This window comes from Pipistrellus hanaki (genome assembly GCF_964339955.1).
Source record: "Pipistrellus hanaki genome assembly, chromosome: 14".
Lineage (NCBI taxonomy): Eukaryota > Metazoa > Chordata > Mammalia > Chiroptera > Vespertilionidae > Pipistrellus > Pipistrellus hanaki.
Genome location: NC_140516.1, coordinates 37,406,627 through 37,431,668, shown reverse-complemented (window position 1 = coordinate 37,431,668; position 25,042 = coordinate 37,406,627). Strand labels below are relative to the sequence as shown.

The 25,042-nt window shown below is 41.2% G+C and overlaps 1 protein-coding gene across 2 annotated transcripts in view; it reads right to left on the bottom strand.

The window, feature by feature from the left end:
* The window catches only part of ENTPD7 (ectonucleoside triphosphate diphosphohydrolase 7), a 33,186-nt gene extending 12,012 nt beyond the window's left edge, over nt 1-21,174 (bottom strand). The window contains exons 1-10 of one of the 2 annotated variants that reach the window (XM_084904087.1): nt 21,055-21,174; nt 20,685-20,787; nt 19,391-19,573; nt 12,542-12,747; nt 12,148-12,298; nt 7,916-8,019; nt 5,178-5,234; nt 4,480-4,613; nt 4,042-4,208; nt 59-383 (exon numbers count right to left, since the gene is read on the bottom strand). In XM_084904087.1, coding sequence (XP_084760213.1) covers nt 59-383; nt 4,042-4,208; nt 4,480-4,613; nt 5,178-5,234; nt 7,916-8,019; nt 12,148-12,298; nt 12,542-12,747; nt 19,391-19,573; nt 20,685-20,692 — 1,335 coding nt within the window. In that variant the 5' untranslated portion in view covers nt 20,693-20,787; nt 21,055-21,174. The remainder of the gene's footprint in view (nt 1-58; nt 384-4,041; nt 4,209-4,479; nt 4,614-5,177; nt 5,235-7,915; nt 8,020-12,147; nt 12,299-12,541; nt 12,748-19,390; nt 19,574-20,684; nt 20,788-21,054) is intronic. The other variant, XM_084904088.1, reaches the window with a different exon arrangement.
* Nucleotides 21,175-25,042: the final 3,868 nt, after the last annotated feature.

The following is a 25,042-nucleotide window of genomic DNA, read 5'->3' as shown; positions in this document are numbered from 1 at the left end:
TAGGCTTCCAATAAATAGCCACTGGTGGCATGAGTCATCTCTCTTCTTAATAAATTACCTGAGCAGCCTTGGCAAATGTTGGCCCATGGTAGCGGCCACCGATGCGCAACACATCCTCCGTGCAGTAAAAGAACTCAGAGAAACCGTAGAATTCGCTGTTGTTGAAGTCAATTGGTGATTGGTAGATGCCATTCAGGGAGGCCTGGCTGGTGTTAGAGCGAGCCAGCAGGGGGCTCAGCATTGCCCCACAAGTGGACCAGTCTCCTTTTCCTCGGACATGCAGCACCTGGCTGTTCCTCTCCACCACATCGGTGAGTCCCACGGGCAGGCAAGGATCCAGAAATGGACTGTCAGGACTCAGACCTGTCTTCTGGCCCAACAACCTATTGCAGTGACAAGAACAAAACACATCACTACTGTACTCAATCTACTCTAAGAAATGTCTAGTTGAAGGAACCTGGCTTAAGAATGTGCTTCATGGCCGAAACCGGTTTGGCTCAGTGGATAGAATGTCAGCCTGAGGACTGAAAGGTCCCAGGTTCAATTCTGGTCAAGGGCATGTACCTTGGTTGCGGGCACATCCCCAGTAGGGGGTGTGCAAGAGGCAGCTGATCGATGATTCTCTCTCATCGATCTTTCTAACTCTCTATCCCTCTCTCTTCCTTTCTGTAAAAAAAATAAATAAATAAAATAAAAAGAATGTGCTTCATGGATACCTTGTTGTTCTTTTGTATGACCTCCCCAGAAATGAAAATGGAGTATTACCAAGTAGTTGAGTCACATGAATATTTAATTTAAGCAAATTCATTTTAGAAAAAAAGGAAAAAGAGAAATATGGCAGTGATCAATTTTGTTCAACCTTTTAGTAAACGTATATTTCCCAGTGTAAAGCAAAACTGAAGGTGTGAATCTGCTATTCTCCATCTGGTCTTCATTCACACTTGCCTCTTAAATATGCAAAGATCTCACCTTGCCCAGAGTGGTTCTAATGTTTAAAATAACTACTGGAAGTGGGAGGGACCGGGGAGTTTTCTCAGGAGAGGACCATGTGTCAAAGGCTAGCAATAGTGCTCTGGCCGGAGTGGCTCTGTTGGTTGGAGCATCGTCCAATACTCTGAAGGGACGTGTACAGGAGGCAGCCAATTGATGTTGCTCTTGCATCAATGTTTCTCTCTCCCTTCCTCTCTCTAAAATCGGTGAAAAACATATTTTCAGGTGAGAATTTTTTTTTTAAATGGCTGGCAATAGTGAGGTACACGTGCCTGGCTGTGACTGGATAGGGAAGGGCCATCACACAGTTCTGGTTAAAGTCTATATTTGCCAAGAGCGACAGTATTCTCATTTCTGAAGAGATTAATAGCTTAATATGGATCAGTGGTTGAGCATGAACCAGGAAGTCATGGTTCTATTCCCATCAGGGCACATGCCTAGGTTGTGGGCTCCTTCCCCAGTAGAGGGCATACAGGAGGCAGCTGATCAATGATTCTCTCTCATCATTGATGTTTCTCTCTCTCTCCCTCTCCTTCCTCCTTTGAAATCAATAAAAATATATATTTTTAAATGTAGATCTTGACAAGGATGAAAATTAAGTGGAGACCAAGTAACTGCCAACTGTAGTTAACTATGCATCAGTTCCTAAACAGCCAGACACTGAAGAGTGGACTTCTTGATGTGAGGAAGCACACACAAGTATAAAGACTAAAAAAGAGAATGGGAATGTGGCAATATAACAAAATGCTTGGGCAACTGGAACCTAGTTTAAGGATGTGACACTAGCCGGGACTGGTTTGGCTCAATGGATAGAGCGTCGGCTTGGGGACTGGAGGGTTCCGGGTTCGATTCCGGTCAAGGGCATGTACCTTGGTTGCGGGCATATCCCCGGTGGGGGGTGTGCAGGAGGCAGCTGATCGATGACTCTCTCTCATCGATGTTTCTGGCTCTCTATCTCTCTCCCTTCCTCTCTGTACAAAATCAATAAAATATATTTAAGAATTAAAAAAGGATGTGACACTAATTATAAGGAAAACTTAGAAAATAGTTTTAAGAAGATAGAACTAGGAAGTTTTGACATCTCATGAAGCACAGGTTTCTCTGGTAGATTAGCAGCTACACAAGATAATAATTTTCTGAATTAGATGACTTAAATACATGGCAAGAAAATGCCAATGTGTGGGAAGACGATGCAGCCTGGCTAAGTCTGAGGTAGAAAACAGCAGACGCAGAAAAAAAAAAAAAAAAAAAAAAAAGAGCAGCAGAGCTGAAACCAGTTTGGCTCAGTGGTAGAGCATCGGTCTGCGGACTGAAGGGTCCCAGGTTCGATTCCGGTCGGGGGCATGTACACTGGTTGCGGGCACATCCCCAGTGGGGGGTGTGCAGGAGGCAGCTGGTCGATGTCTCTCTCTCATCGATGTTTCTATCTCTCTATTTCTCTCCCTTCCTCTCTGTAAAATATCAATAAAATATATTTAAAAAAAAAAAAAAAGAGCAGCAGAACAACAAAGGAAGAAAATGGAAAAGGAAGAACAGTGACTAAGGAAGAAGGAACAAAGCAAAATTGGTGTGAAACTTTCATAATAATTGTTCAGATGTCAGCAGGAATGACCTGAGCTCCATAACCCAAGTAACATTTATATGGATTTAAGAGTATTTTCAGAATACAAACACACTGCTTTATTTCAATACATTTATCAATTATCCAGGATAACAGGATTCTCCCAAAACTTCTTGAACTCTTACTTATAAAAACTTTAAAAATTTACGAGACAATATTTTTTTAACATGCTCCCAACATAATTTAGAACTGTATAAACTAACATATACCATATATCAATACCTTTTCAAACTAGTGTTTCTAGCTAAACCAATGGGGGTAAATAATTGTATGGTGAATTGTCATCTATTATGCTTTCCTTCAATGTGCAGAATGGTAAAATAATTTTAAATGTTTTATTTATTTATTATTTTTGTTGTTGTTATTAATCCTCACCTGAGGATATTTTGCCATTGATTTTTAGGGAGAGTGGAAGAGAGAAGGAAAGACAGAAACATTGATATGAGAGAAACACATTGGTTGGTTGCCTACTGAATGAGCCCTGACCAGGCCTGTGCCAGGAAGGAGCCTGCAACCAAGATATGTGCCCATGACCGGAATCAAACCTAGGCTGGTCCGCAGGCTGATGCTCTATCCACTGAGCCAAAATGGCTAGGACTATAAAATAATTTTAAATGCTAAAGAAACCCACAATTGTTTGTACATTATGGACTAATTACTTTATCTGGTACTCAAATTAAAAAAAAAAATTCAGTGATCTGGTCCATGCTGAAGGAAAAACTGCCATTTTGGAAATAATAAGAGAATAACTTAAAGGTTAACTTATTTGACACACGTGCTTTTTATCTTTTAAGCGCACTGTAGAACCTAACTCCTGCAGAACATGCAACTACACTAATTCAACAAACATGTCTTGAGCATTTCCATGTAGAAGAAACTGCTAGAATCTATAGTATACTGCACATTTAAAATTAACATCTTAATCTCAATCCCACAATGTCTAAAGTGAGACACAGCAAGATGTCACCACAGTAAGCTGTTGTACTTTTTATGAATCCTATTAACAAAGATTAGAATGCACCCTCAGCCGAAACCGGTTTGGCTCAATGGATAGAGAGTCGGCTTGGGGACTGAAGGGTCTCGGGTTCAATTCCGGTCAAGGGCATGTACCTTGGTTGCAGGCATATCCCTAGTAGGGGGTGTGCATGAGGCAGCTGATCGATGACTCTCTCTCATCGATGTTTCTAATTCTCTATCTCTCTCCCTTCCTCTCTGTACAAAATCAATAAAATATGTTAAAAAATAAAAATTAAAAGAATGCACCCTCACCCACATCAACTACTGGAAGGTCTCTAAGAGATGCTACCCCACTGGCAGGGTTGGTCAGGAAGAAGAAAGCAAGGACACACCTAAATAGGATATGAATATTCCTAATATCTGCAATCTGACAACATTCTATTTCAGAAGTACAGTTCCCATGCCAAACGTACCTGTTTTTGCTAAGAGTTTCATTCAGCACCAGGTCTTCATAGCGCTGTCGGGCAAAGTTGCCCCCGAAACCCAAAAAGGTGGTGACGTAAACCCTATACACATGCTCAGTGTGATGCACATCACAGCCCAGGTTGAATTCCGCCAGCAGGATCTTCGCAGCCTCTTCCTGTAACACAACGAAAAGAGAAAAAAGGAATTAAACATTTATTATATGGCTGGCAGTCTGCTTAGTGCTTTACACTCGTGGATGTATTTCATCCTCACAACTTTATGAAGTAGATACTTCCTACATATTAGGAAACTAAGGCTCAGAGAAAGAACACAAGCTCGCAAGTCTCTGAACAGCTATTTGTACCCAGGGAAGTTGGTTTAAACCCAAAGACAGTCTTCTTCTTTTTTAAATACATCCCAGTGACTTTCCCTAAAAGGTAAAATACCTCTTTTGGAGAAAGGACTGAGGTTGAGGTAGGAACTTCATAAGCAATTTGGAGAGAGGCTCCTCCCATATCCAGTATTCCTACTGTCCTTCTGCGTCCTGCTGTCAATTCCTGGGGAGCTTCAGCATCGGATTCTAAAATAAACAAGGGAATAGAAAGGGTTTAGTAATTTAAAACCAAAATTAAGTCAAAAAGGGGGGGAAAAGCACACACACACACACATATATATATAAAATTTAAAAAATATATATTTTATTGATTATTTACAGAAAGGAAGGGAGAGGGATAGAGAATTAGAAACATCCATGAGAGAGAAACATTGATCAGCTGCCTCCTGCACACTCCCTACTGGCGATGTGCCCGCAACCAAGGTACATGCCCTTGACCGGAATCGAACCTGGGACCTTTCAGTCCACAGGTCGATGCTCTATCCACTGAGATAAACTGGCCATGGCAAGGTTCTACTTTTGTGATAGTTTGAAACTTTCCACATTAAAAGGTTAAAAGAAATAAAAGAAAGCAAATTAGGCTGGAAAATGAAGCAATTTAAGTTTTGGGGGGAGGTTTGCATATTTTTTTTGCAACTTAAGTTTTAAAAAAAGAAAAACAACTCAACATTAGTGCTTATATGCTACTGACAGGGTATGAATTAAACCTTCAGCCCTACTTAAAGAACTTCATAAGAAAACATTACTCACCATCCACATGGTCGAATCTTCCCAAAACAAAGTTGATTCCAATCCATGCATAAACCCCTATGAGAGAAACAGAAAAGACTTGCTTAGTTCTCTGCTGCTACAGCATGCATGCACCTCTCTCTCTCAGAGCTGTTCTATTCTCCTTTTTTTGGGGAAAAAGTGCTAGTAGTATTTTACTCTACACTCTCAGTGTATTAATTTAAAATCTTTTATCTTGTGCCGAAACCGGTTTGGCTCAGTGGATAGAGCGTCAGCCTGCGGACTGAAAGGTCCCAGGTTCGATTCCGGTCAAGGGCATGTACTTTTGTTGCGGGCACATCCCCAGTAGGGGATGTACAAGAGGCAGCTGATCGATGATTCTCTCTCATCGATGTTTCTAACTCTCTATCCCTCTCTCTTCCTCTCTGTAAAAAATCAATAAAATATGTTTAAAAAAAAATAAAGAAAAAAAGAAAGAAAAAAAAGAGAAGAAACAAATCCTCACCCTAAAGAAAAAATAAATTAATTAATTAAATAAAATCTTTTATCTTGTGATGTCTTTCCTTTTTAAAACTATTTGCATTTTCTCAATCTCCTACAATGAATAGGAATTATTGTGCAGAAACACACATTAAACAAAGTAAATCTTGGAGTTCTGGTTCTGAACAAGATAGAGTAAGCACATTCCACCAGCCTCCCCACTGAATACAAATATAAACTCTGGAGAGAATGTCGGGGCAGCTTTCTGAGAAGTCTGAAAGAAATGCCAGTAGACACACTGGAACAGAGATCATAATTTAAAGCAGCAGCAAGCCAGTCATGAGTGTCCCATTTTTTTCTCTTACATTGCCTGGCCTGGACTCAAAGGCAGCTTGACTGAAACACCAACTACACACCAGAGTGGACAGAAAGAACATTAAGTCCTTGCTTTCTGTTCTGAGGAGCAGGAGAAGGACTCCAAAGGTTTAGGGAGAGTGGGGAAATCCTTTGCTTTTTTTCCTTAATTTTGTTCTCTCCCACCAGGCAATCCTTCGGCAACAGAAGTGAATGTGGGGCAGGTTCCTAAAACTCTGAAGGATGTGAGTCCTTCTCTTTGATCAAAGGAACTATAGCCTTAAGAGTTGCAGCAAATCCCTATAGCTTATTTCTTCCCCTCTGTCCTCCATCACTTGGCCCTGCATGCAGACACATCATAGGAATGCATGGCAGAATGGACAAATTAAAGCTCCAGCCTTTATCCTGATAGTGAGGACCATGATAGTGAGCCCTGGGGAACCAGAAAATGTTGGGAGATCGTGGAGAGAAGAAATAAAGTGGTGTGTGAACTCCTGGGCTCACCTCCATGGATTTGACTCTAAACAATATATCAAAGGAATTGAGAATTGAGGTAGGAGCTAGACAACCAATGTGTATGGGCTATGCCCAGGTTCCAGAGTGGCCAACGGCCTGGCACTGAATTGGGACAAATTCAATAACAGTGCCATGGCTTTGAAAATGAATCAACAGAATCACAGCCCGCAGAAGGCAGGTCAGAGAGCTTGAGGCCAGAACCAAGTTAGCTAAACTGCTCAAACAAACAAGCATCAATATTCTTCTTATGAGTGAAACAAAACCCAGAGTCTCATAATGTAATATTCAAAATGTCCTGGATACAATGTGAAATTACTTGGCATACAAAGAACTAGGAAAACTTAACTCAAAAAGGGAAAAGATGGTCAAAAGATGCCAATCCTGATATGACAGAGGCATTAGAATGATCGAAGATCTTAAAACAGCTACATAACGAAGAAATAAAATCAGTCTTATGGTTAATGGAAAGGCAGAAAGTCCCAACAAAGAAATAGAATATAAAAAGAGCCAAATGAAAATTTTAGGGCTGAAAAATGCAATGTTGAAATTGAAAATGGTAAATCTTTTTCCTTATATAGAGTGCAACTAGAAGTCTTTTCCAAGAAATGACATGTAATTCATCATATAAGACATAATGAGAACACACATGCAACTCCACTCAAAACTACAAAGCCAATAGTGGGGGTTTTTAGGAAAGCATGTATACTGCATTGTAAGTGTAAAAAAGAGAGAGCCTATAACAAAAAAAGTAACTCATCTTGATCAGTGCCTGAGATTAAAGTTTCCCCTTACTTTTAAACTCATAATTTGCTTTATATTTGAACTAAAGGCCCAGTGCACAAATTCGTGCACAGGCGGGCCCCCTGGCCTGGCCAGTAACTGGAGCCAACTGAGGCCATCTCACCCAGTCCCAATGGGGGCTGATTGGGACCAGTCAGTTGAGGGGAGGGACCTTGGAAGGTTGGCTATGGGAGCACACTGACCACCAGGGGACAGCTCCTGTGTTGAGTGTCTTCCCCCTGGTGGTCAGTGCATGTCATAGCAACCAGTTGTAACGGTTACTTAGGCTTTTATATAGAGATTTTGAAAACCTACATATCTCCAGATGTATGTAGGTTTTCAAAACTACTAATAGGTAACCAAAGATCCATTTGGAATCACCATTAAATACTAATACATTCTTATAAACATAGTCCTTAGAGCCAAGTTAAAAACAAATACAAATTTATGACTTCTAGAGGGCAGCATTCTAAAGCACATAGTATACAAATAAACTAGATAGCACAATCAAGAAAATTTTTGTCAGAAAAATAAAAATCAGATATATAAAATAATCCTAAACACCCTTTAGAGAGATTAGGTCATGGTTGGCTGGGAGGTGAACCATCGTGCCCCTCAAAGCCCAATACCTTCTTGCTTCCCAGAGATCACTTCTGCCTGAGACCGTGAAAAGAGGAAGTCAAACTCCAGTGGCAAATCTTTCACTAGGTCAGCCAAGATAGCCAACTGCTTCCTGTAAGAGAGAACAAAAAGTCCAAAAAGTAATTGTTAAATTCTCTTCTCATAAACAGCCTCAACTTGACCTTCCTCTCAGCCTTGTTATGACCTCAGTATTCACCTACCCCATCCCTTGTCAGGCCTGCTTTTCTTTGGTAACTCCTTTGATTCCAATGGTTTAAACTGCCTCCAAAATATAGCCTCCAACTTAAAAGGCATTAATAATACATTTTCTTTATATAATGCTACAAGTCAGATTTAAGATGAGACTATAGTTCTAGATATGCCTCTCACAGGCTGCATAGTTGAAGTACAGTTTTGCAATCTATAAAATAGCTATAATTACATTACTCCTAACTACTATGAAAGAAAACTGCTACACTGAGGAGCACAATCTCAGAAACAATGCCTCACTTCTCCACATAAGAAGCACTGTCAGTCCACAGGTTTTTACACAATCCTTTACATAAGCTTACAATAAATTTTTTAATCTCCTTTTTTGTATTTCATGGTTGAGTTATTTTTCTTTATAAAATCTTATCACTTAAGAATTCAAAATCAGGATCAAAATCCAAAGATTACAACAATTTGGGATTAACATGTGAAGCCTAGTATCCATAGGATTTTGTTTTCCTCTACAGTGTTATATTATCATGTTATCAGACAAAGAGCAAAGAAACAAAGCTGGAAGTAATAATAAGAATCTAGAGAAAAATGTTGGTTAAAAATAAGACCAATTATTTTGTATTTTTAAAATTACCCATTACAAAAAGATTCTATTGGCTCAGATAGTTGTCAGCATGACTTAGCGAAGTACATTGTTAGCACTTCAAAGCAAAGAATTTAATTTAGTAATCTTTTAATATAATGTCAAGTATAGTTTCTAAAAAAAACCCTCATTGTTAAACACACAAAACTCATGCGACATGGATTTCACATAAGGAACAGGAGGAGCCGTTTCACTCTCCTTGTTGCATATGCTTCTGAACCACCCGAAGAAGAGGGCTTGCTTGTCTTAGCCACGATACGGAAGAAGGGGCACCAACATACCCTGCTGTTTGGGATGTAAATTACTGGTACAACCTTTCCATTGGGAAATCCTGAACTAGTTATTAAAAATTTTAATGCCCTTAATCTCTGACCCACCTATTGCACTTTTGGAAATTTACTGCAAGGACATCATCAAATAAAAATAAAAGGAGGAAGAATACTGCAGTATTATTTATAATAATGAAAAATCGGAAGTAGTCTAAATTACATCAATAGGAATTGGTTAAATAATTTACAGTACATCCACACAATGTAAACTATACAGATTTTAAAAGAAATGAGGTCAATTTATATTTACATGTTTTGACATGAAAATTTGTCCAATATATTTTGAATTGTACTAGGTTACAAAACACCATATTCTATGATTCCAATTTATATTAAAAAACAAAACACTAACTTTCATTTTTTTAAAAAAGTTTAATGGCTAAATGTTAACTGTTGAAGCTGGATAAATGGGGATTCATTACACTGTTCTCTCTACATTTATATGCTTGAAATTTCCCATAATAAAAAAGTTTCTCCTCCCCCCGCCCCCAAATATCACCTTGTATTATCTTTGTAATTTTAAAAGGTTTTTCATTACAAAATAAAAGGGTGGTGAAATAGTCTACTAATCCAGGCCTTTGTCAAAGAAATAAAACCTAGTGCCAATAAATTAAAAATACAGTCTAGCTGATTTAAATCCATTTGAATACAGCTTACAAATGCTAACAAATTAGTACTATGTTGTTTATACAAAACAAGTTTTTGCAGCGATAGTTACACTTATGTCAATTGCTACAGTTGCCTTAGAGGTAGCAATCCTATCTAATAAAGATGGAATATGCAAATTGACTGTCACTTCAAGACAAAATGGTAGCACCCACAACCAATAAGGAGGAATATGCAAATTGACACAACAAAGATGGGGGCAGCTGGGCCAGGACCTAGGCTTTCCACTCTGCCCCAGCCACTCCAGGCCTCTGGGCAATGCGCAAAGGTGGAAGGTGGCACCCAGAGTGAAGGCCCGGATCGGCAGCCAGGGGAAGGAAGGCCTATTGCACGAATCTTCATGCATCGAGCCTCTAGTGGTTTCATAAGCCCAGAATACAGTTAGGCATTATTAAATGAGGTGATCTGCCGAAACCGGTTTGGCTCAGTGGATAGAGCGTCAATCTGCAGACTGAAAGGTCCCAAAGGTTCGATTCCATTGAAGGGCATGTACATTGGTTGCAGGCACATCCCCAGTGCAGGAGGCAGCTGATCGATGTTTCTCTCTCATGGATGTTTCTAACTCTCTATCTCTCTCCCTTCCTCTCTGTAAAAAATCAATAAAATATATTTTAAAAATAAAAAAAGAGATGATCAGGAAAAAAGTTAAAAGAAAAGGCAAGTTCTTTAAAAATTCATAAGATACAATAGATACAATATTAATGTTCAGAGCTTCCACGCTGACAGTTAACATTTAGACAAATGAGGCAGAACAACACAGTGGGTTTTGTTTGGACAGGATTTTTTTTTGACAAAGTGCCAGGAGATGAGGCATCCCTCTCCTTTGCTCCAGACACACAAAATGTGGCCAAACCATACCCTGCTGGTTAACTAATGTTTTACTTCCAAGTCAGTTTTTCCTCTGGCCCTCCTACCACCTCCTTCACGTGAGAAATAAATAAGGCTATTCACAGATTTGTGATGTGGCACCACGGTGTTATCTATACCAGTGGTCACCAACCAGTGGTCCGTGGGCAACTGGTGGTCTGTGAGGTCCGAAAGGTTGGCAACCGCTGATCTATACTTTTCCCTAGGTTTCTAAACGTTTGAACAATGTAAATATTACTTACATCAAAAACAAAAATCCTAAATTACATGCACAGTATGATTGCAACTTTGTAGAAATTACATACAGAAAGGAAATGTGACAAAATGAAACAGTTTGATAGAGTAGTAGGATTGTAAGTGTGTGTTTTGTTTGTTTGTTTTTTACTTTTAGGATTTCCTTTAATGATGTATGATTGCAGGCATAATACTTAAAGTTTGGTTTTAAAAATAAGTTCAAAAAAAATTTTTTTAAAGACCATGATATATAGGAAATAAGGAGTTAGAAGGCTTCTCAAGTTAATGAATGGCTGTATAAAATTATCTGCTTCTCAACAGCAAACCAGATAGTAAACCAGTAGCTGCATGTCTCAACAGAAGGAAATAGTCCACTGAAAGAAGCTGTGACCTATGTTATATGGTCTGGCATGTCTGGCATAAGCAGCATGCAGCCTTAAATGTATAGCTAATGCTTTATTGTTGGCCAAGTATACAAAATGAAACTGTGAAAAAGGGAACTGCTATTTACCAAGAAAAAAATGCCTGAGGCCTGTGAGATGATGAACATTCAGAAGGATAAATTCTAAGTTAAGGGAGCTCACTCCCATCTCATGATCATGTATCTGTTTAGTGGCCAGGGAGGTGGTCAAAGGGGAGACATCACAAAGAGGGATCTGGCGTAAGTATAGCCACTGCCTCTTCCTCTCCCTCCTCCTCTTCCAGTGAGGGAAGAGGGACCAGATAGCAAGATGCCAGGCCCAACTGCCAAGGTCAAGTGGAAAAGACTTGTCTGGCTGGGCTTGAAAAGACTGGTGTAGCAATGAAGCCTGAGCTTTGCATGAAGCACCAAGGAGCCAGGCTAAGTTACAGATAAAGCAGCATTCCTACCTGAGCCGTCCTACCAGCCCCCAGGTACCCGGTCCCTCAGGAGACTTTCCTACTACCTACCGTTCTGTTATTATGCTCCCCTTCTGGGTGCCTTAGGATCCAAATTTAACACCATCACCACTGCTTCAAACCCTCAATCAAAACTAACAATCATTACAGCCATCTCAGATAGATATGGATCCCAAAGAAGCAAATGATATGAAGATGTGAACAACTTACTGTGAAACCATTGCATGCAGGGGTAGATCTGCCCTATTTTTGAGCAAGGAGTCTTTTAATGACACCTGTCAACTCTATGGTGAATCCACATCCCACCTTCAGACTAGGAAACCACAGGGGACACGCATGGAATCAGCCTTTTCTCTCTTCTGCCACCCATTTCCCGTGTTTCTCAGCCCCTGCACCTCACCTCTCAGGAAGAAGCCTCATGCCTGCGGTGCACAGAATGTAGAGGGGGGTCTCCTTGTGCTTCTTCACAGGCACGTGAGCAGCAGCAAAGCTCAGCAGAGGACGAAGGTAATCACTGGCATGTTCAGGAGTGTCTGCCATTGTAGAGATTCCTTCAGAAATACAAAATACTTTCTTTAAAAAGCAGATCACATGCACTCAGAAGCACACAGAAACTGACTCCCCGCAAGGTTCTGCTTAAGGTCCTAGACTTTTATTTATTTGAAGGAGGGAGGCAATGAATGAGATATACCTCCCACTATCTAGAATCCCGAGAGAAAAGGATATCTCTTCTCTCCTCTCCCAAGCCTGTGACAAATAGAAGAGACTGACAACCAATATATTCCGGTTAGTACCTGGCTTGATTTTTTTAACCACTGGTTGGCTGTTGCGGTCTCTCATCTGTTTGATGTCCAGCAAATCATGGGGGTTCCCATTATGTCTTGGCCAAAAATAAACAAAAATCCGGGAGCCACTGCTGCCACAGTCCACAACAAGTCCATAGTTTAGATTTGAGTCTTCAGTGTCAGTAGCTTCAAGATCCCCTACTCGAGCCAAATACCTTAGCCGGGCAAAAAAGAAAGCTCAGTGTGAAGAAGCCAGGCCCACAAAAGGCACCGCCATTTAATTCATTGTTCATAGATCTTCATCAAATGTCTACATGTGCCAGGTGCTTGGGACTATGAGTCCTAACAAAGGAGTAAAGCAATATTGACCATATGTCCTGCTGTATACTCGGCAACTGCTGGTCTGTTTGCCTAGAGACCAATGAAGTTAGATAACTAAAAGACTCCTCCATATTGGGGACAGTTCTGAACTGGCTGCGGCAAGCTCTACAAAGCATTAAAGAGCTTCCAGGCCCAGGTAAATATCTGGTTTTTGCTGTTATAAGCTACTAAATTCTGCACTGGCTTGTTATACACACAAAATAACTAAAATAATTTTAATAATTTCTTTTCTATCTATCCTTTCTGTATATAAACACAAAAACACTATGGAATGATGTATCACTTGACATGACATGTGTTTTCTGATTTTTATTTTTATTTACTTTTAGAGAGAGAGGAAGGGAAGAGAGAGAGAGAGAGAGAGAGAGAGAGAGAGAGAGAGAGAGAGAGAGAGAGAGAGAGAGGAGAGGGAGAGAGAGAAACATCAATGTGAGAGCAAAACATCAACTGGCTGCCTCCTGCACACCCAGTTCCGGGGATTCAGCTTACAACCCAGGAATGTGCCCTGATCGGGAATTGAACCAGAAAAATTTTGATGCCTGGGACAATGCCCAATTAACTGAGCTACACTAACCAGGGCAGGGTGGTGGTATTTTTTATGGGACTTTTTGCTTTGCATTTTAAATTGCTACAATTACATGAATAAAAAAATGTATTTCATAAAAATAATAATTGTTCTTTTCTACAATCTCTTATGAGTTTTGTAGCTACAAAAAGAATGTTCATAAAATATGTAGCATAGGGCCCTGGTCGGGCTTGGGCAGGAGGCAACCAATCGATGTCTCTCACATCAATGTTTCTCTCTGTCTTTCCCTCTCTTTCTACCACTCTCCCTAAAAATCAATGGAAAAATATCCTCGGGTGAGGATTAACAAAAAAAGAGAGAGAAGAAGATACAGTTAAGCTTCAATATAATGCTGTAAATCATTGCATAGTATAGGGTCAGGTAGAACTTATTTCTGGATTTGATATGAAAGCAAGTTGTGGGAAATGAACAGGTGGTAAAAATCTGTTACACACTAAAAGTCCATAGTCCTAAAGATTCCATTTCACCACATTCTTTCCCATGCTAATCAAATTACTGGGCTGAACTGGGCTCACAATCTACCAATAAACTCGGAACAGCTCACATCTATCACATGAAAGCTGGCAGAGGTCTGGGTTTATTACAGAACTCTTGCAAATACTGACCTTGAAAGATACCACAGATAGAAAATAGGAAAAATAATTCATTTCCCACCATAGCAGCCCTTGTTACTTCTGGCTGCTATTTTGTAACCGACCATTATGTTAACTGCAACGAGGATTCAAAAAGTTCCTTACTCCATAACATTAAAATCCATTGGTTGTCTAGCTCTTTGAGTGACTTTTACCCATGCATAATTTTGTCTCAGAGACTTCAAAGGGTTAGTAAACACTTTGAACACCAATGCTCTAATGTGACCTCTTTTTTTCTTAACATCCATCTGCTTCTCTACTCATTCATTCCTCTTTCTCTTGACAGAAGCTTCCCAGTTCCTAAGAAGCTTCCATTCCACAGTGGCTGATGCTTGTAGTAGCCACATGATCTGAAAAGGCCTGCATCTTCTGCTGTAAAACGTGGAGTGTCAGCATTCCCCTTGAGGACTTATACTGCAGTATGAACCCCTAAGACTTCTTCCACACACGTTTGCTCTACCTCTCCATTTCGGCTATCCGTTCTCAAGAGTAGTTATCTTATACGCAGCACCTTGGTATTATCATAGTATCTCTTGAATTTCTCTGATAAGTATCAATCAATGCTGATTAGTCTTGTCCTAGAGCTCATGATTTAGAGCTATTGCTTTGTTACTACCTCCTGATGTCTCTGTATCACTATACTCAAAATCAATTGGTCTCCTTTTTAGAAAGTCTCAAGGGCTTCCCAAAGCATCCTGTCATCCTCTTTGGTTTCTGTCAAGATAAACAACTTGAAGCTCTAATTTGGGTGCAATTCAGCTTTTCTTTCTCTTCCCTTAGGAGTCTACCTGTATGCAGAAAAACGTCCACTGACATTAGAACACAAGGAAGAAAGATAGGACCAGAGGCATTTAGGTTACCCTTCCCATTTGAGTCTTTGATCAATGCTTCAGGCAACAGAAAACCTCTATTTTTCTCATCTTGCATGCAAATAAGTAACTGAAGAACAATTAATTTTCCTTTCTGGGAAGTAGTATCACCTCTTTATAGAACTCTGGCATCTTATGATCTACAAGGCTTCTTACACTTATGGAAGTCTTCCTCCGGCTAGGCTCCGAACATGGGTGGCTGGCTGGCTGGTCCTTTTTGTGATTTGCAGCCCTGGACCTGGCCATCATGGTCAATTACTTGCAATGGCGGACGCTCCTGCTTTGCTGATGCTGCACTAAGTTAATCCCTGAAGGGGAACCAAAGCCCAAGAGAAAAGTTCTAAAAGCCTCGGAATCCCTCACATCCACCTTCCCAGAGATGGGCTTGACCATCCCACACTTACCCCTCTCTCCCTCACACACATATTTTCTCTCCGTTTGAGAAACAAGATTTTCCTCTGGTCATTGGTGACTCAGGAAAAAGAAAGCTACCCACATATACATCACCCAAGGTAGAATTGGAGGACAGTGGCTTTTCACTTCCATTAGCCTGAAAACATTAACAGCATTACAGCACTAACTGACCAAACCAATACCGAGCTTACAAAATCAAAACTAATTATAGCACTCCTGGAGTTCAAATAGAACCCAGTAATGCGTCAAAGAGCAATCAAAGTGGGCATGGGCAACCAGCTCTTTGCTGAATGTGTCATACTCTTCAATTCTGTTCAAGGCTCAGAACCAAATATAATGACATTACAGCCAAAGTAGCTGTGCATCACTGATGTTGGTAATACATGTCCAGAAAAGCATCTTTTAAGGTTACTTTTATCTCCTAACAAGATTTAATCAGGGCAGCCAGGAACACTTATACATTAAAGCTCTGCTTATAAATACCACAAAGGACAAGCAAGAGAACAAATAAATAAATGTGAATAAGTGCCTTTAATGACTGAATTTCTCTACTGTACATAAGAACACAACTTATCTGAATATCCTAAAGTTAATAAATATTTTTCTAACCAAAAATAATGCCTCTTTCGACTTGCTTTAAGCAGAATTAGAAACTCCTGAAGAAGGCTCAATTTAGCTGTGAACCTAAAACTGCTCTAAAAAAAATAACACCTACTAACCAAACAAAATAGCTCTGGATTCTATCCCTACTGATAACCCATTAGTCTCTAAATTTACCTTTCCCTAACTTCCAGTTCTAATGCAAACCTCCTCCTTTCTCCTCTCAAAGGCACTGTGGGTGGGTACAGAATAAAGGGAAAAAATGCAACTCCTCAGTTTTGAAACTACTGAGGGGGAAACCCACACACAGGCTTATAAAGTTCTGGGATTTTATCTCTCAGAAGTGATATGTTAAGTTCCATGAATAGCTGAAAATTTTTTGAATTAAAACATTTTTTTCAATACAAAAATAAAGAATTGTAAACATTAGCTTCTTTCAGACATGTTAAAATACAAAGATGCACTGTATGACAGAGATTATAATTTCTAACTAAAGCAAGGCCTCATTTATCAAGACCAGAGAATAAATTCAGTGTTCTTATGGGATTATTTTCTTGATCAAGGTTTTCCAAACTTGCTCCCATGAAGACCACCGGTAAGTAGATAAGTCCTCACTTAACATCATCGATAGGTTCTTGGAAACTTGGGTGACTTTGAGTAAAAGGGTATGTAGCAAAACCAGTTTTACCATAGGCTAATTGATATAAACAAGAGTTAAGCTCCTATTTGCATGTTTCTGGCCACCAAAACATCACCAACTTCTAAATAAAGACCCAAAACACTTCTAATATTAAACACTGAAATAAATGGAAGCTATATATATATTTTAAGAAGATTAATAAAAACAAGTAAGATAATTATGCTCCAACCTGCTGATTGCAGTTCAGGGTCCCCAGTGGCTTGAGTCCAGCCAGCAGCTTAGGGCACAAGATGGGAGCCCACTCGGACAGGATGCCCCTCCATCGAGGGTACAGTCACACACACCACCCTCACTCAGACTGGGACCATTTAGACCAGCGGTCACCAATCTTTCGGTCTGTGGACCACCAGTTGGAGACCGCTGCTCCTAAAGTTTCCTTAGACATCCAAGTCACCTCATGTGCACATCTTCAGGATGTGGGAGGAAACCAAAGTACCCAGAGAAAACCCGCACAGAAATGGGGAGGACAAGCAAACTACACACAGTGGCCCCAGACGGGAATCAATTCTTTTCTTTTTATCGACATTGAATGAAACAATGTTACTTGAGGACCTGCTATTCACTCTTTGTGGAATATCACAAAATATTGATATAGCCCTAGCTGGTTTGGCTCAGTGGATACAGTGTTGGCCTGTGGACTGAAGGGTCCCAGGTTCAATTCCAATCAAGGGCACATGTCCGGCTTGCAGGCATGAAGGAGGCAACCAATCAATGATTCTCTCTCATCATTGATGTTTCCATCTCTCTCTCCCCTCCCTTCCTCTCTGAAATCAATCAATACACACACACACACACACACACACACACACACACACACTATAGATCCAGTGCACAAAATTCATGCACTGATCCCAAGGTCTGGCCAATCGGGACCTTCAGGCTGCTGGTCAGGGCCTTCCTTCCAGCTACTGGCAGGGGCCTTCCTTCATTCCATGTCACCCCCTGGTGGTCAGCACACATCATAGCAAGCAATCGAACTTCTGGTCTCCTGGTCAAACTCCCAAGGGGACACAAAATTTGCAAGGGCAAAGTGTATATTAGTCATACACATACACACACACACACACACACAAATATAGTTTACTGTGTAAATTAGGAACATTTTAAGTAGGAAAAAATAAGACTATATATATGTAATAAAATAAAAAAATCACAACCACAAACATTAGCTTAAAATTTTTTTATAAGCTATTGAACTAAAGCGATATGTGTTGCCATCTGTTCTTAGTTATTTGCTTAATGATTTTATCATCAGCTAGAGGTCTCTGGTGCTTCAGCAGTAGCTGCTGCCATAAAAAAAAGAAATTCTGGAAGGAAAATTTTAAAGATGTTTTTAATTTTTTTTTTTAAATTAATTTCAGAGATGGGGAGAGGGAGAGATAGAAACGTCAATGATGAGAATGCCCCCTATTGGGGATTGAGCTACAACACAGGCATGTGCCCTGCCTGGGAATCAAACCATAACCACCTGGTTCATATATTTTTTGCTAATGTGACAAAAATAGGTATAATTTTGATTCATTCACGCTAGACAGCTATTGTTGTGTTGGCTATTGTCGTTTTTTTCATTTTAACAATCTAAGGGAAAAGAGATCAGTGCCCTTAAAAATTATGATAGTGCCCAAGTAGGTGTGGCTCAGTTGGGGCACTGTCCCAGGCACTGAAGAGTTTGATTCCCAGTCACGGCACATACCCAGGTTGCAGGTTTGATCCCAGTTGGAGTGAGTAAAGGAGGTAACTGACCAATGTTTCTCTCTCTCTCTCTCCCCCTCTCCCTACCTCTCTCTCTAAAAATCAATGAAAACATATCCACAGATGAGTATTTAAAAAAGAAAATTATTGCAGCACACCAGTTGAAAATCACTACTTCAGAACAATGGTTCTCAACTCCAGCTACACATTAGAGTCACCTTGAATATTTAAAATAAAAACAATACATAGTGGCACTTATATGAAGTAAAATGTATGGCAACAATAGCACAAAGGGCAAGGGCAAAAGGGCAGATTCTTTTTAATATATATAAAATTGATTTTTTACAGAGAGGAAGGGAGAGGGATAGAGTTAGAAACATCAATAAGAAAGAAACATCAATCAGCTGCCTCCTGCACACCCCCTACGGGGGATGTGCCTGCAACCAAGGTACATGCCCTTGACCGGAATCGAACCTGGGACCCCTCAGTCCACAGGCCGACACTCTGTCCACTGAGCCAAACCGGTCAGGGCAAGAAACCCAGTTTAAATATAAAGACTGAACTATGCTAAAACTAAAAGGATGGAAAACCACCTGTCATGCTAACTAATTAATAGAAAGTTTAAGTATATTAATATGAGACCAGTAGATTTCATAGCAAAGAATATAATCAAGGATAAAGAGAGTCATTCAATAAAGATAAAAAGGGACAACTCATCAAGAGTACATAACAATTGTAAACATATATGCACTAATAAGTTAGCCCACAAAAACACGAAAATAGGAAACACAAAAACACAGCAGCATCGTTCCTGAATCAAAACTGAAAATTGTCAAGATTGTTACGCAATACGTGTCATGAAATTTTACTAACAAAAGTACAGTTTTCCCCAAAAGGGTCAAAGGTGGTAATGTGTTAAACAGCTTATCAAAACATGTATGACTTCAATGCAAAGCTGATGAAAGTGATCTAAAGCTGACTCACCTCTCATATTGCCTATCTCGTGGCAGTGAAGCACCCCAGTGTCGAAAGTCCATGATTAACATAAGGAGAAGGAGACAGGATATGAAGAAGAGCCCGAGGAAGGCCACCCGCTGGCGGGGAAATGGGCTCACTGTGGGCACAGTAAAGTACCAGGAGGCTGGGCAGAGGTAGGAAAAACTGATCCTGAAACGAGACAAACATTAGTAAGAAAAGTCTCTACAACTGAGTGCTAAAATATAGTTTTTATACTGGATTAAAGCCCTTCCTAATAAATGCAAAAACTCATGCCACCAGAAACTTAAATGCTCTCGGAGTCTCACATTTTAGAAAAGGACCTATATGGTTCATGGTGCTTCTACCATATAAGTCAGAAAAGCTCTATCTGATCTTTTCCCGAGTCTGCACTTTGGGGAGAAATTGAAAGAATTCGTCTTATTTTAATGAAAAGATCACTAGTCTCCCTGAGCAACTTCATAACACTGAAGAATCAGAGCACGACGACATTCCCACCAAGAATGCTGTCAAAAAAACTGGATGGTCAGGAAATTTATTCAACTGATTTAAAAAATATTTTAATAGGTAATATATGTACACAATAGAAAAAAAATCAAACAATTTAAAAGTATACACACACACACACAGTGAGTCATTTGCCCTAATCCAACCATTTCCCTCTCAGAGGCAACCATTACTACCCAGCTTCTGTGTATTTTTCCAGAGATATTCTACGTATACACAAGCACAGATATATATTGTATATGGTAACATATCCAGGTATGTGTATGCATCTCCATTTTGTTTTTATACCTTATATACTGTCCTGCATCTTTCCCCTACTTACTCTGTTTGACAACCATCCCATATCCATAGATCCGCATTAATCTTTTCTGAAAGCTTCAGAGTATTATTACAATGGTTGGACAAGAGTATCCAACTGTGAAGTTCACTTTCTATACTGATTCAAAAGGACCTCAGTCTGTTTTCAAGGTTCATTACAAAATAAAAATCTTTTTTTTTTTTAACCTAGTCTCATTCAAATGGAAACCTGAAAGCATATTACAGTCTGAGCTGAGCAAGCACTAACCTGAGCCTCTGAGAGTGAGGGGCTGCAAACTATTGTTGTATCTGCCTTCAAAAGAATGAAACTTTGATCTTTGCAACCATGTGTCCAGATGCAAAGTCCAGATGCAGACCTAGGACAATCTTCACTTGTAACAACCTCCCAGGATCCCTCAACCTGCCTGCCACCCCGCACCGAGTCCCTAGCTGAGAGGAAAGTGAGCAGCCGCCTTACCTAGCCATGGGCTCCCTTCAGTGGTCCCGACGCCTGTCACCTCCTTTTCCTTTTGCCCTGAGAAGGCGGTCTCCTTGTCCCAGGCATCTCCTGAGCCTGCAGCCTGGAAAGAGTTGGTTGGGGTGCAGGCTTACCTCCAGCAGCGCCCACAAAGACCAGACCTCCAGGAGGCGGCCACGGCGCCCACCCGCTCATCGAGCCCCCATTCCAGACCCGTCCGCTCGGGTTCTGGGGCCCAGCGCACCCGAGCCCGGCTCCCTGGGAGTGGGGCATCCTCGAGGGCCAGCGATGTCCCCGAGGAACCGGCAGTCCCCAGGTGGCGGGGTGGGGGTTCCCGTCCCTCTCGGCCTCGCCGCCCTCCAGCGCTTACACTCACGGGACCGGAGGTCCGCCGGCTCCTCAGCACCTCTCCGCTCCGTCCCGTGCGAATGCCACGGCCTCCAGCCGGGCCGGAAGGAGGGCCTGCGCCGGCGGCGGCGGCGGCGCCACGTCCCCAAGGAAACCGCAGGGAGCCAATGACCGGCAGGGAACGCGCGGAAAGGGACCCGCCCTCCACCCAGACAGAGCCACCGGCCAATCAGCTCCATTGGCTGCACGTCCGTCCGTCTGAATAGCCAATACCTAAGAGCTTTCGGCCTCTAATGCCCGCCCCAGGATCTCAAGAGCGTCCAATCCGGAAGGGACCGTGCCGCGGCTCCTCCCCGAGGGGCGGGCAGAGGGCGCACAGGTGAGCGGTGCGGAAAGGCACCGGGATACGCGGCTCAGTCCGCCTGGTGTCTCGGCTGCTTTCTCCGCGGCGCTCCCTGCGCAGAGCGGCCTCGGTGGGTGGGAGGGTGGGTGGCTCTCGGGGTGTCTGCGACGGTAGTGCATTCCTTGTCCACACCTATTGGAGGTTCTGTGTCCACCAACCCTGCCCGGCAGAATGGCATTTATTTCTTCCACCTCAAACCTTTCCTATCGCCGCCCCCCGAACTGATGTCTCTTGGCTTCCTTATTTTGTCCCGAGAGAAAAACCTATACACTGGGGACAGTGACGTCTACGCCGAGGCGCTGTGTGCCAGACAGGAGCAAAACGTCATGTTCCTTTAGTGCGGTTTTTCTTCCTTGTTTACACAGCCGGTTCATTGCCGGGAGGGAGCCGCTTGGAAAGGATAAAGTCCAAGTCCTTACAAATGTGGCACAGGCATGGCCATCCACGCACGACCCGCCCGTGCAGCGTCGTTCGCTGCCCCTTCTCTCCCCTAAAAGGCTCCAGCGACGCGCCTCTGGTTTCTGCCCTCTCTGGCATTGCTCCTACTGCCTCTCCCCACCCCTGCAACTGCCTTGAATACCCTTCCAAGACTTTTAGCAGGCTAGCTAGCCTCGCCTCTTCTAAAAGCCGTACTTGACCTACACCCCGGTTTATATAGTATGCCTGTTGTTTTACTGGCTACATTGAATTGCAATTGTTTTTATGTGTCTGTCTGTCTGTCTGTCCAAATGGACAGAATGAATATCCTTGAGGGCAGGGACTGTGTGCTTCCATTTCAATGTTGAGATACACTTAATATTACAATATATAAGTGAACGAATAACTGGAATCAAATGGAGACAACCCAAGTGAGAACAAAAAGAGGCTATTTACTCCATGTCTGCCTATAACAAGGCATTCAGCCACCATCATTTGTATCTGGCAGAGACTCAAAGGGTGTCAGGGGAGTAGGAAGCTAAAAGTAAAAGAAAAATGAGGGTGAGGGTTTAGGTTTCATGGATGCTCTGACATGAGAGTATTAGAATGAGGAAGCTGGAGGCAGACTAACCAGAAGCAGGGCACCTTATGTAATGGAGTTGGGGGGAAAGGGAAAGGGGAGACAACTCGGTGCCAGTTGTCTGAGAAAGCATATTTGGCTTTCTCTAATTGCTCCTGAGTTGGAGGGGGAGTGGCAAAAAATAGGGAAGCAGACAGTCATTCATCAGTCAACAGTTCTGGGCTGACTGCAGCAGAGGTTGTGGGTCAGAGTTCTAATTGTGATATATAGTCTGGCGGTTGTCCAGTTTGTATATTCAGAATCATGATTATAGTTGACCCTTGAACAACATGGGTTTGACCTACACAGGTCCACTTATTCATGGATTTTTTTCAATAAATACATACAGTGCTATAAATGTATTTTCCTTATGGTTTGTTAAGTTACATTTTCTTTCCTCTAGCTACTTTACTATAAGAATACAGTATATAATACACATATAAAAATCTGTTAATGGCTGAAACTGGTTTGGCTCAGTGGATAGAGCCTCAGCCTGCGGACTGAAAGGTTCCGGGTTCGATTCCGGTCAGGGGCATATACCTGGGTTGCGGGCACATCCCCAGTAGAGGGTGTGCAAGAGGCAGCTGATCAATGATTCTTTCTCATCAGTGTTTCTAGCTCTTTATCCCTCTCCCTTCCTCTCTGTAAAAAATCAATAAAATATATTTTTTTTAAAATCTGTTAATGGACTATTTATGTTATCTGTCAGGCTTCTGGTCAACAGTAAGCTATTAGTAGATAAGTTTTGAGGGAGTCAAAAGTTATATGCGAATTTTCAACCGCGCAGTGTTGGCACCCTTAAGCCCATGTTGTTCAAGGATCAACTGTATTGTTTTTCCCCTCTGTTACCCTCCCAACCAAATTGGCTTCCTAACTTACCTTTCTCCCTCAATTCTCAGTTTCAGGTTCTTCTCTGTTCCTCAATCCCTACTCTTTTTCAAGTATTATAGCTTATCTGGGCCCCCAGAAACCACATTGAGTAAAATAGTTGCAAAGTTAAGATTAACCACAAAATTATACAAATATCAGGGTTTTTTTTATTTATAGCCAACTCAGTGCCTGGAACAAGATAGACATGGGGAAAAACTCAACCAATGTTTTGGATTTTTTTTATTATTATTGAAGTTGTGTTCCAGCTGTGCAGTTCTAAGGCTAACTTACATATATTTCAAACTCTAGTGTTCCACCAAGTCTAGTGTTTTTGAATGGAAACAGAATTTCTATTTATGCTTGAAACAGTACTTAATTCATATGGTTTATGAACTATATTAACTTAGAACTTGAAGTTGCATTGAAAGCTTCTAATTTACACTTCACATCTACTATTTTAAAACAGAAAACAAACCTGCATTTTAAGTATTTATTTATTTTTTAATTAATTTTTTGTTAATCTTCACCTAAAGATATTTTCCTATTGATCTTTTAGAAAGAGTGGAAGAGAGGAAAAGACTGAGAGGAACATCTATGTGGCAGAAACACATGGAGTGGTTGCCTTCTGCGCGTGCCAGAGCAAGGGTCTGGGCGGGGAGGAGCCTTTGGTCCCCAGGCCAACGCTCTATCCACTGAGCCAAATCGGCCAGGGCCAAACCTGAATTTCAATCCCAACTGGTTTTCCTCTTACTTTCTTAGTCTGGTTGGTTTGGACAGTACTTCCATCAATAAGTCCATATGCCCTCAAGCATTTGTAAAGCATGACTCTTTACACAAACCTGCAATGTTTATCTGATTAACAGCTCACTGAGCTGAGTTCTGAGGTTTCCAGTTAGCCAAAACGAGAAGAAGGAAAAAAAGCGTTGAGATAATTTCTCCATCTCATTTGCTGTAAGTCAAGTCAACATGTTGAAACAAATTATAGAAATCCATATTTCAAAACACGTTTTAACTGCTTTTTAAAGGCTTGTCTACAATTACGTTGGCAATTTTCTCAGGAAGTTCTTGACTCTATCCAGTCCTGAGCAAAATCAGCCAAACCAGTCCCACACTCGGTGCCAGTTGTCTGCGTTGCTTTATTTCTCAAATCAATTTTCTTTCATTCCACACTCCATCCTTCCATAATCTCTTAAGTAATGTGGTCTCCACTCTTCCTCCCATGTTTACTCATCCATCTTCAAATGTCTTGAAGTCACCTCATTATCCAAGACCAAGCTCATAGTCTCTTTACTCTCACCTTATCTACCCAGACCTCCTCTGTTCATATTTAACCAACTTTGATTAAATACCCTATGATTCACCCAAGCACAAATTTGCAAGTCATTCTAGAATCTCTACTCCCTTTCACCATTCTATTCAATTAGACTCTAGGAGTTCTTAATTAAAATGTCTAAAATCCTCTCCAATATCTTTCAATGAAACCTGCTAACTTGTGGCCCTGCCTACAGATCTGTGCTCCTCCCGAGTGTCCCTCCATTCTGATACACTAGTGAAATATAATCACATTACTTCCTATTTTAAAATCTTCCCATGTTTTCCCCATCCCAATGGGATATAGGCCAAATTCCTTTGGCATGTTATGGCAGATTCTGCTGACGCCTACTCAAAAAGCCAACAATGCCTCTTTCACCGTGTTAACAG